The following is a 12,393-nucleotide window of genomic DNA, read 5'->3' as shown; positions in this document are numbered from 1 at the left end:
GACAAAATGCCTGTCCTGCTCTCGTGTCACAGAGTCATTTTGCAGCCGACAATTACACTGTGGAGCGCAAAATTGTGGAGACGGAAGACCAAACCGACTGTGTTTGTAGCTTTGACCCCAAGAGGAGCAGATTAATTTCATTGTTACTGTGTCATTTGCATCACTGACACAGAGACTTAGAACAATAGAAAATAGAGACAGGAATAGGACAATCGGTACTTTGAACCTGCTCGCCATTCACATTGATCATAGCTGATCATCAAAAGCATATTGTTGATCCTGTCGTCTCCCATATCCCTTCATCCCTTGAAAGGCAAGAGATATTTCCGTCTTGAACTCACACATTGTTTACGCCTCAGTTACTTTCTGTGGTACTGAATTCCACAGATTCACCAATCTCTGGCTGCACTGATTTCTCCTCACCTGAGTCCTGACAAGCCCAAAATCCCACTGCAGCTTAAGGACAAATACCAGAAGAAAAATGATTGTCTCCACTTTGACGGTATCAGCAATCCCAAGGGAAGGACATTTTCACCACTCCATTTTTGACATCAACTCCATGAAATATCAACCAGTCTGCAATGTGTGCATCATAGATGCCAAATGAGGGCTGCTCAGACAGAAAACAAGACGGGATATATCTCAGTCTCCAGGAATTATTTAGGTCATCTGATCATTTAATATACTTACGAATTGCAATAAAGGGATATTTCACAAAAATGTACAACTGATGTCTAAACTTAGATTGAGTCACAGCATAAATGCCAGTATTTGTGCAGCAACTCAGGGCCTGGAGCATGAATCCTATTTCCTGCACAAACTTATGCAGAAACAGAGATCTATACCCCAACCATGACAGTCTGTACCATATCGAATACACCATTAGAATGCCCCATAACATGATGAAATTTGCTGAGATAACAAAAAGCAAAATCATAGATTTTCTTCGGTCCTCAAACTCTGGGTCTCTTGGACTCTCACCACTGTGATTCCGAAGCCTGTGTCGGGTTCTGCTGGCTATGGCAATGCATCTTACAGTGATAGCATTGAGCAGCAGAATCAGAACAAATGGGATACATGGATTTAAAATATAGTGAAGGGACTCAATAGTTACCCAGAACTGAGATGGTAAAACTGCTTTTGCTACAACACAAAACCAGGGACTATGGTCCAGTAAGTACCAACCTGTTAACATAAAGTACCAGAAAATATTACATAAGCAGCTCAGCAGAACCACTGTTCCCAGAACGACAGCTGCTGTTTTCTCTGTACAATATTTACTCTTCCATTTCTGGCAGCAAATGGCTACAAATCTATCAAAGGTAAAAGCGACAGTGAACCAGACAGAACAATCTGTGACTGCATAAAGCAGAACACTGTGGATATTACACACCGGGATTGAATACAGGAAACTAAAATTATCACGATATACTATTGGAATATGCCTAAATATTAGGTCTATGATAACGACCAGTAGATCCACTGCTGCCATTGCCACGAGATAGATAGTGACACAGTTGGATAGCCCACATTTCCGCCGAGATAGAATGATTATCGTCACTAAGTTGACTGTAAATGAGAATAATAAATAAACTAATACTTTAGATCGCTAAAAAAAAGTTTCTTAACATTATTTTTCTGCTGAAAAACATTTCTTTTTACTCCATTGTGTTTCAGTTGTAGCTTTTGGAAGCATAAGTTGTCATTCACTGAATCAAACATTAACACAAACACTGACATTTTACATGACACATTATGGAATAGAAACCGGTCAGAAATACGGTCAAGTTCACTTCAGTCATATTTGTGAAATATAACAATTCAGACCGGTTCTGGTGAAAATCAGACCTGTTCATGCACCTCAACATTCCAAAGTTGTTTTATTCTTCGTTTAGGAAATGTGAGGGTTGCAGTCTGGGGTCATATTTATTCTTGTCCCTAAATTCCGTCCACTTCAGAGACCATTTCAGAGTCAAGCACATTAGTATGGGTTTGAATTCACATGCAGTCCAGACTGGTAAATGGACATGAGTGAAGCAGATAGACCTGTAGAACAACTGACAATGGTTCTATTATCATCACTAGATTCTTAACTGCAGATTTTCAATGAACTCACTTTTCACTTGATACCATGGTGGGATTTGAACGCGGGTCCCCAGATCATTATGCTGGGTCTCTGTATTACGACCCCACTGGCTGGACCATTGTGCCATCACCTCGCGAAAATGATATTGATTCTCCTGGGTCATTAACACAGGTCACTAGTGATGTAATGTGAGTAACTCAGATCAAATGCAGCAGGTGGTCAGGAAGGCGAATGGGATGCTGGCCTTCATAGCGAGGGGGATTGAATATAAAAGTAGGGAGGTCTTGCTGCAACTGTATAGGGCATTGGTGAGGCCGCAGCTGGAGTACTGTGTGCAGTTTTGGGCGCCGCACCTGCGCAAGGATATTTTGGCCTTGGAGGGAGTGCAGAGGAGGTTTACTAGGCTGATACCGGAGTTGAGGGGGTTGAGCTATGAGGAGAGGCTGAATAAACTAGGCTTGTACTCGTTAGAGTTTAGAAGAATGAGGGGAGATCTCATTGAGACGTATAAGATGATGAATGGGATGGATAGGATAGAGGTGGAAAGACTCTTCCCGCTCAAAAAAGACAGTAGGACTAGGGGGCACAGCCTCAAGATAAAGGGGGGGCAGTTCAGAACGGAGTTGAGGAGGAACTTCTTCACTCAAAGGGTGGTGAATCTCTGGAATTCTCTGCCCGTTGAAGTGGTGGAGGCTGCCTCGCTAAATATTTTTAAGAAGCGGGTTGATGGGTTTTTGATAAGAGAGGGGATTAAGGGTTATGGGGAGAGGGCGGGAAAGTGGAACTGAGCCACGACAGATCAGCCATGATCTTATTGAATGGCGGGGCAGGCTCGAAGGGCCAGATGGCCTACTCCTGCTCCTATTTCTTATGTTCTTATGTTCTTATGTTCAAATTGCTGATCTTGATTATACTGTGAGTCTCGATAATGTCAGCAAGAAGTGAATAGCGCCATCTTTCACATCACTGTACAGCGAGATTGTGTTATGATGGATATCAGTCCCAGATGAAGGTGTCAAGAACAAAGAACAACATAGCACGGGAAACAGGCCCTTCGGCCCAAAGAGCCCGCGCCGCCATTTTAACATGACTGTTAAATGAAATGCAGCCAATGACTGTTCAATTTCTCCTTTTGAAAATGTATGGAACATGTGTTTTGTTTCTATCTTTACAATCTTATCCGTTGTCAGACACACATTGTAATCATCCTGCATTCACTCTGTATAATTTATGACCAGTGGAAAACAATGCATGAGAAAATGGAGGAAATAAAAAGAAAGATGAAGTTATAGCTAACGTATTCGGAACAATTTCATCAGTTGGGGCGTTCTGTCATGATGACTGAACTGTGTTCTTATGTCAAGTTGGTGACCCTTTGTACGAAGCAAAAAAAAAATTTGGGTGTCACAGACCTTCAAAGAGAATAGAGGAGAAGGGGCGTAAATTGAAATACGAAGCCCTTCAAGACTGTTTGAGAAAGAGTGATGATCAGGCGGATTGTGGGAATATATATGGAGGAGACATGATTGTTTAAGATCAGTAAGCGCACGGTGTTTGGAACACATTCGAGTTCAGTAAGATAAGACAACCGAGTTTTGCATTAGTTCTCCTTAATCGAGACTTTGAACAGATTGAGTGGTTGTGGAAATAGTGGAATGTAGGTGTTTAGATTAAACAAGGGCTCAGAAAAGGTTTTATTCAGGAGCTGGACATCTAAGATGCGGACTGGATTTTATAACATAACAAATGGTAGATTGAGATGTGCAAAATGAGCTATAATGTAACGAAGGGCAGAAAGAAATGCCAAGCATTTAGAAATATGTTTAAAACACAACTGCAAGGATATTTGGCGCAGATGTCAAAATTGTTTCAAAACCATCCGGGGTTTCAATAAGGTAACAAAGAATAGAGAAGCGGTCTCCAGTCTCCAAATGGTCACCATGAAAGGTATAGAGGGTTAAATTAATGGGCAATGAGCCCTGGCAATAGGAACCGATCCATCTTTTACCTGTATTTACTGGGTGAATATATAGTGAAGGTGCATTGAAATATTCTATTTATGCCTTTCCATGATTCCATGTAGACCATAGAAGAGAGTGACCCGGGAAGATAGAGACACAAATAATAAGAGAGCTGGGGAGAGGGAATACAGAACATAGAACATAGAACATTACACCACAGTACAGGCCCTTCAGCCCTGGATGTTGCACTGGTCAGTGGAATGAATCTAATGACCCTCTAATCTAAACCATTCCAATGTTATCCATATGCCTATCCACTGACCATTTGAACGTCATAAAGTTGGCGAGTCCACAACTGCTGCAGACAGGGCATTCCACGCCCTTACTACCCTCTGAGTAAAGAACCTACCTCTGACATCCGTCCTATAATTACCACCCCTCAATTTAAAGCTATATCCCCTTGTGTTAGCCATCACCATCCGAGGAAAAGGCTCTCAATGTTCACCCTATCTAACCGTCTGATCATCTTGTATGCCTCAGTTAGGTCACCTCTTAACCTTCTTCTCTCCAATGAAAATAACCTCAAGTCCCTCAGCATTTCCTCATAAGACCTTCCCACTATACCAGGCAACACCCTGGTAAACCTCCTGTACACCCTTTCCAATGCCTCCACATCCTTCTTATAATGCAGCGACCAGAACTGTACGCAATACTCCAAGTGCGGCCGCACCAGAGTTTTGTACAGTTGCAACATGACCTCACTGCTCCGAAATTCAATCCCTCTACCAATAAAAGCTAACACACCGTACGCCTTCTTAACAACCTTATCAGCCTGGGTGCCAACTTTCAGGGATCTATGCACATGTATCCCGAGATCTCTCTGCTTGTCGACACTACCAAGAGTCCTTCCATTAGCTCTATATTTTGTACTCCTGTTGCTCTTACCAAAGTGAATCGCCTCACACTTCTCCGCATTAAACTCCATTTGCCACCTCTCAGCCCAGCTGTGCAGCTTATCTATGTCCCTCTGCAAACTGTAACATCCATTCTTACTGTCTACAACTCCTCCGACTTTGGTGTCGTCAGCAAATTTACTAATCCATCCTTCTACACCCTCATCTCGGTCATTTATAAAAATGACAAACAGCAGTGGCCCCAAAACAGGTCCCTGAGGCACACAACTCGTAACTGAACTCCAGGTTGAATATTTCCCATCAACTACCACCCTCTGTCTTCTATCAGCTATGATGTGGGTATGCCGGCGTTGGACTGGCGTAAAGACAGTAAAAAGTCTGACAACACCAGGTTTGAGTCCAACCGATTTATTTGATAATAGACTCACAAGCTTTCGGGGTTAGCCCCTTCGAAGGGGCTAACCCCGAAAGTTTGTGAGTCTATTATCAAATAAATCGGTTGGACTCAAACCTGGTGTTGTCAGACTTTTTACTATTCTATCAGCTAGCTAATTCCTGATCCAAACTGCTAAATCACCCTCAATCACTTGCATCTGTATTTTCTTCAGATAGAGAGAGAGTTAGAGACAGAGGAAGAGAGAGATTTAGGGGTAACGAGAGAGAGGGGGTTGTGGGAGTGTCGAGGAACATGTGGAGAGGGGCGGTAAAAGTGCTAGAGAGAGGGATGTGAGGAAATCTGGGAAAACATGCAAGAATGCATGGAAAAGATGCGAAGTAAACGAAAAATGCAACTGAAATTACAAATAAAACGGCGATTAATAATGAATCGTAGAGGCATAAAGTCCATATAGTGCAGTAGGAGACCATTGTGTCCCTTTAGACTACACTAATTCTCCGACAGACCATTCCACCCAGGCCTTACCCTCCAGTCCTTACCCACAGTCCCACACATTTATTCTGGCCAATCCTCCTAATGTACGCATCTTTGTATATCAAAGATCAACGTGACATGGCCAGACAATCAAAATTGCAAATATTTGGAGTTTGGCAGCAAACTGGAGCCCCCGGGCACGGGACAAAGTGAAAAGTCCATTCAGTCAGTCACCAAGGCTGGAATCAAAGACGGTCCCTGGCGCTGTGAGGCACTGTGACACAAGTACTTTAAGGGGAGTCGGTGTGCTGGGCTCTGAGAAATGAGCAGGGAATGTGTCAAAATCGAAATGAAGGAGAGTAATCACTGATAGGAATTTCAGAATCGAACAGAGTTTGATCGGGTGACAATGTGCGTCATTACGCGGCAGCCTGACAGTTACAAGGAATGCATTTGAGTTCAGATATGGCAGCCGAGTATCGAATTAGTTCTAGTTAATGGGCTCGTACAACAGATAGACTGAACAGGGAAATAGTGGAATGTAGGAGTTTAGATTAAGCAAAGGCACAGAAGGGGGTTTATTCAGGAGCTGGACTATCTAAGATGCGGGTTGGATTTCATTCTTAAAGCAGCATTACACAGAATTGCTAATACAGACAATATTGATTCAGAAAATAGATCACCTTCAAATAAACCGTCTGAAGTTTGGATAGATCTCATTCAACCTCATTCATTGAGCAGAGAGGGAAAAGACAATGTGTGTAAAGAATTGAATTTCTGATGCAGATTGAAGTGAATGTTTTCCCTTACCAATATTTAAATAACAGGAATATGATTGAAGAACATGTTTTGCATGCATTTTATTTACCAGGGAGATTGAAACAGACGAGAGAGTGACGACAGTGACAGTCTAACAACATTTTCAACATTATTTTCCTGACGTAGAGACTTACCAGGGACACCAATAATGGCCAAAATTGGGTAATAAATGTACTGCATGATCAGCAGTGCCCAGTAGATTCGTGACGGTAATGTCAATACATAAGAATATGTATTCAGGTAGTTTATCTCCGACCAAAAACTCTTGCCAATAGTTGTGACATTCCGATCTTCGAGTCGCATATTCTGAACAATTGTTATGGAATTCCAGTCTATTATTCCTAGATTCCCATCCAGTGTTGTAAGGTACAGTATGCTGCTCCGAGATTCCAATCTACCGTATCTGAGATTTTCTGTCTCTCTGGAACCACTAGCTCTTTTAAATGCCGATGATGAATGCTTCCATTGACACGTTACGATCGGATGGTCCTATTAATAGAACAGGTAAAACCTCCGGTGATACAATTAATGTCCGTGGAAACTCATATTGGTTACAGTAACTGAACAAACAGGTTCTAATTAGTCCCATCAGTGCCGCAGATTTGCACGAAGCTGATGTACGTAATGTAATGAGACACATGAGTATTACTGAGGGACACTAAGGTGCAACATAGCAGACTGAATGGCCAGCGTACATAGCAGCAGGCACTGCTGACGTTGCAAATTCTTTGCCCCTGTAATCGATATTCTGGGGGCACACGTTAAAAAATCAAGGGGAATTGTGAGACTTAAATTAAATTTAGAGATCGCCCATTAAAAACATAAGAGAAGGAATATTCTCCACTACCTGGTTGAGCAAACATGTGACAGAATATCAAAAACAATGATGTTGAATCATAATTGACTTTACAATTCACTTGATACACACATCGCTACTAAGTCAAAAATAATAAATTTCCATCGAGCACCAGGATTGATCCGCGGCACCTTGAGCTCCAGTGATGAACTCCGCCCATATGCACACCGCAAATCCTTCGCCCCTTCTTCTTTTACATCAGAATTATGGATTCTGGCTCTCAGAATTCCCCAGAAATAATGGAAGTATTGGTTGTCATCTTCCTATATTCCAATGGACTCTGGAACTTTTTACTCATATTGAACGGTAACCAATCTAACCCCACTAGTTATCCTCTTAGAGAGATGTATACAGAAAACGGAGAATCATGGACCAGCGAGCCAGGCGGGGAAACTCAATAATTTTATAGCAGATCACACGGTAAACAATAGTAGGATCTGTCAGGGTCAGCGTCGATTTATTAAAGGAAAATTAACTTGATAAATAAAACAGAGCTCTTCAATGAGAATATTCATAGAGTTGATGACGGGGAGCTAATAGATGAGGTATATTTGCACTTTTTGAAGATTTTAAGAAGATCCCACATGGCAGATAAGCATACAAAATCATAATGCATGGGGTTGGGGGCACTGCATTGAAATGTATAGAAAACTGAGTGTCACACAGGAAATAAAGCATTGCTGTAAATTGGCCTTTAGCCGAGAGACAGGCAATGTCAACCTATCAGAGCAGATATCAGTGCTAGCAACCCAACTATTCAGATCATACATGTAAGATTTAGGTTAGGGAAACAAATATATCTGCAAAATTGCAAAGGACAAAAAATTGGATGAGACAATGAGATGTAAGTGGTTTGCAGAGATGCCTCACTGTGTTTTGGACAAGTTATGTGAGTGAGTAAATGACGGGCAGGTACAGTGTAATGTGGATGGATGTGAGATTATCCACTTTGCAGCAAAAACTGGAAGGCAGAGTGTTATCTGAATGACAACAGGATGAGAGAAAATGTCCAACAATGTGTCCTTTCACACAAGTGGCTGAAAGTAAGCATGCAGCTGCAGCAGGCGGTGAAGAAAGTAAATGCTTTATTTTCCTTCATAGTGAGATGATTCCAGTACCGGAGCAATGATGTCATGCTGCAATTTTACAGGACCTTCGTGGCACAACACCTGGAATATTGTGTGAACTTCTGGTCTCCTGATTGGACGAAGGATAGTTTGGCATGGAAGGAGTAGAACAAGTATGACCCAGAGATCTCCGGGGCTGCGGGATCAAGAGAAATTCCAGCAGTTAGGATGATATTCGCTGAAGTTTTGAAACATGAGCGGGATATCATGGAAAATTCTCAAATTCTCACAGGACTAGCGAGGTGAAGTCAGAAGAATATTTCTGATGGCAGTGAAGTCCAGACCAAGGGCTACAGCCAATGGGCACAGGGTAGACCTTAAACGACTGAGGTGTTGTGAGATGCCTTCACCCAGAGAACGATTAGCCTTTGGAATTCTGTACCACAGGAAGCAGTTCAAGCCAAAACATTGTATGATTCCAATAAATAATTATTGAACTTTCTTGAGGATAAAGGAAGCTCAAGTTATTGGCTGCGAATGGCACCAGGTTCCTGAGCTGAACGATCGGCCATTATCATAATAACGGACAGAATGGCTGACTCCAGCTTCTATTTCTCCTCAAAGAACAGCTAACTTAGTAAACCACAAAATGGAGGTCAGTAACTGGTGGTGTTCCGCGGGGAAGTTTGTGGATAATACTAAGATTGACGGAGTTACGGATAGTGATGAAGATTGTCAGAGAATAGAGCAGAATATAGCTAGGCTGGAAAATGGGCAGAGAAATGACAGATGGAAGTTAATCCGTCCAAAAGCGAGCTGGCGCATTTTGTAGTTCCAATTTAGGCGGGAGCTGTAAAATAAATGGCAGAACAATCATTAGCATAGACACACAGAGAGATCTGGGCGCGCAGGTCCACAGATCTTTAAAAGTGGCAGTTCAGGTGGAACAACATTGTCTCTCATCTGAGGTGTGGTGATCCTGAGGCTAAATCACCACCAATAATCTCTCCCCATTGAGGGGGAAAAGCAGCTTCTGGTCATTTGTGGCTACGGCAATTTTACCTTTATATCTGTTTCACGTTCTTTGATTTGATTTATTATTACAACACGTACTCGTGTCCAATGAAAACTAATGTTTCTTGCATATTATACAGGCAAAGTATACCATACATAGATTAGGAAAGGAGAGAGCTCACAACGTCATGTTGCAGACAAAGCAACCTGTAGAGAAAGATCAAATTATTACGAGGTAAATCCAGTCAGAATTTTGTTGGCAGCAGGGAAGAAGCTGTTCTTTAGTTGGTTAGTGCTTTCCTCAAAATTTTTGTAACTTTTTTTGACGGAAGCCGATGGAAGAGATTATGTCCAATGTGTTTCACTGCCTGATTAAACTGGCTGTTTTTACAAGCCAGCGGGAAGTGTGAATGGATGGGAGGCTGGTTTGTGTGATGGGCTGGCTTCTTTCACGACACTTTGTAGTTTATTTTTTTTTTGCGGTCTTGGACAGAGCAGGAACCATAGCAAGCTGCGATACCACCTGAAGGAATGTTTTCTCTGCTGCATCAGTCTCTCTGCAGACTGCTTTCCACGACCTGTTGCTTTATGAGGATTGGTGTCTTTCTGATTCTAAAGCTAAACTGTGTCTGTACAAGTGGTTTGTTCTGACTGCCAGCTTCTGGAACTGAAATATCGTTTCTAAATGAATTCTGTATCTCTCAACCTTTGGTACTGCAACTGAAATTGTGTACCCCCTCATTTTGAGTCCCCATTTATTTTGTTCATTCATTCCTGGGATGTGGGTGTCGCTGGCTGGGCCCGCAATTATTGCCCATCCCAAACTGGCGTTTGACTGAGCGGCTTGATAGGTCACCAAAGTTGCTCTGGATCGGGGGGCCACACTTAGGTTCAGACCAGGTAAAAATCCATTTCTTAAGAACATAAGAAATAGGGGCAGGAGTAGGCCATCTGGCCCTTCGAGCCTGCCCCGCCATTCAATAAGACCATGGCTGATCTGTCGTGGCTCATTTCCACATTCCCGCCCTCTCCCCATAACCCTTAATCCCCTCTCTTATCAAAAACCCATCAACCCGCGTCTTAAAAATATTCAGCGAGGTAGCCTCCACCACTTCAACGGGCAGAGAATTCCAGAGATTCACCACCCTTTGAGTGAAGAAGTTCCTCCTCAACTCCGTTCTAAACCGCCCCCCCTTTATCTTGAGGCTGTGCCCCCTAGTCCTACTGTCCTTTCTGAGCGGGAAGAGTCTCTCCAACTCTATCCATCCCATTCATCATCTTATACGTCTCAATGAGATCTCCCCTCATTCTTCGAAACTCTAACGAGTACAAGCCTAGTTTATTCAGCCTCTCCTCATAGCTCAACCCCCTCAACTCCAGCATCAGCCTAGTAAACCTCCTCTGCACTCCCTCCAAGGCCAAAATATCCTTGCGTAAGTACGGCGCCCAAAACTGCACACAGTACTCCAGCTGCAGAGTGAACCGTTTGTATTATTTTATGACAATCGATTCATTGTCGTTAGGCTTTTAATTCCAGATGTTTTTATCGATGTCAAATTTCACCATTTGCCGTGGCGATTGTGGTTTGTGTGTGTGTGTGTGTGTGTGTGTGTGTGTGTGTGTGTGTGAGTGTGTGTGTGTGAAACAGAGAGAGAGAGACATGGAGAGATATTCTCACATAATCAGTCTGTTTGTGAGTGTGGATTAACCTTTCATAGTCCCTCACAAACACTGTCATCCCATTGCTTTTGTGAATTCCTAAGAAGCACTGGGATCCCTGAGACCTTGGTGTGCGGACGGAGGGTGGGGTGAGGCTTGAAGGCAATGCCGCAGGATGCTGAGTGTGAAACAGCTGATTTTAAAGCAGAGAAGTGAACAGTGAACTTGTCTATGTGAAGATCACAGGAAAGCTCTGTCTGGTGCTGCGCCATGGAGACAAGTTTTGGGTTGTCAGTAAATGAACTCCTGCAATGAAAGCACAAAAATCAGAAAGAGGAAATGCTGGAAATATTCAGCAGCTCCGAAAGCAGCTGTGGAGAGATATTCCTGTCGCCAGGACGTAACTCTCCAATTGGATGCTTCACGTTGCTAAGGTAGTCAGGACGGCGGATCAGCCTAAAGCGCTGTGTTCCGATAACAGCCTCCTCTAACGGAATGGGTTCAAATCCAAACTCTAACAGTATTTTTTTTCATCCTTCGGAAGGCACCATCCAAACCCAAGAAATCTCTCAGCACAAGGGCAGCAGAAACAACAGCGACCACCTGTAAGTTCCACTCCGAGACACACATCATCTTGACTTGGAAACATACCGCCGTTCCCATGGCTGGCTCACAATCCTGGAACTCCCTCCCGGAAAACAGTTTATGTGCACGTCCAACACATGGATTGGAGTGACTCCAGGATGAATTTAACGCCAATTTCTCAAAGAGAATTAATATGGGCAGTAAATGATTCCAGGGCTTGCAACACACACACCCCGTATGAATGAAGCATTCAAAAAAAATCACTTCGTCCCACAGGAGGAGCAATCTGCCTTTACAGCAGAAAGATGAGTGTTTGTGTGTGTGTGTGTGTGTGTGTGTGTGTGTGTGTGTCTGTGTGTGTGTGTGCCTGTGTGTGTGTGTGTGTGTGTCTGTGTGTCTGTGTGTGAATCACATCCCGAACACGGCTTCTTTTACACCAGATGTGAGTCTGAAAACAGTAAGTGGGACAAGCTTACGATAAACCGTTCAATATTTAGTGGAAGAGTTTCACTGAGTGATGTGGGTGATTCCCTCTGATGTTCTCGCTTTTGTTAATTCGTA

General features: G+C 42.9%; 1 protein-coding gene across 1 annotated transcript; it reads right to left on the bottom strand.

Annotated features, from left to right (window-relative positions):
• Positions 1-673: 673 nt before the first annotated feature.
• Positions 674-10,854, bottom strand: LOC145337813 (putative G-protein coupled receptor 139). The gene is made up of 3 exons (XM_080182665.1): positions 10,846-10,854; positions 6,786-6,957; positions 674-1,569 (listed from the first exon to the last, which is right to left on the bottom strand). Exons 1-3 carry the CDS (start codon positions 10,852-10,854, stop codon positions 674-676), a joined length of 1,077 nt encoding a protein of 358 aa, XP_080038791.1.
• Positions 10,855-12,393: the final 1,539 nt, after the last annotated feature.

Source organism: Carcharhinus amblyrhynchos, unplaced genomic scaffold (assembly GCF_965287045.1).
Source record: "Carcharhinus amblyrhynchos unplaced genomic scaffold, sCarAmb.v2.hapA scaffold_79, whole genome shotgun sequence".
Lineage (NCBI taxonomy): Eukaryota > Metazoa > Chordata > Chondrichthyes > Carcharhiniformes > Carcharhinidae > Carcharhinus > Carcharhinus amblyrhynchos.
This window is presented reverse-complemented; position numbering and strand designations above follow the sequence as displayed.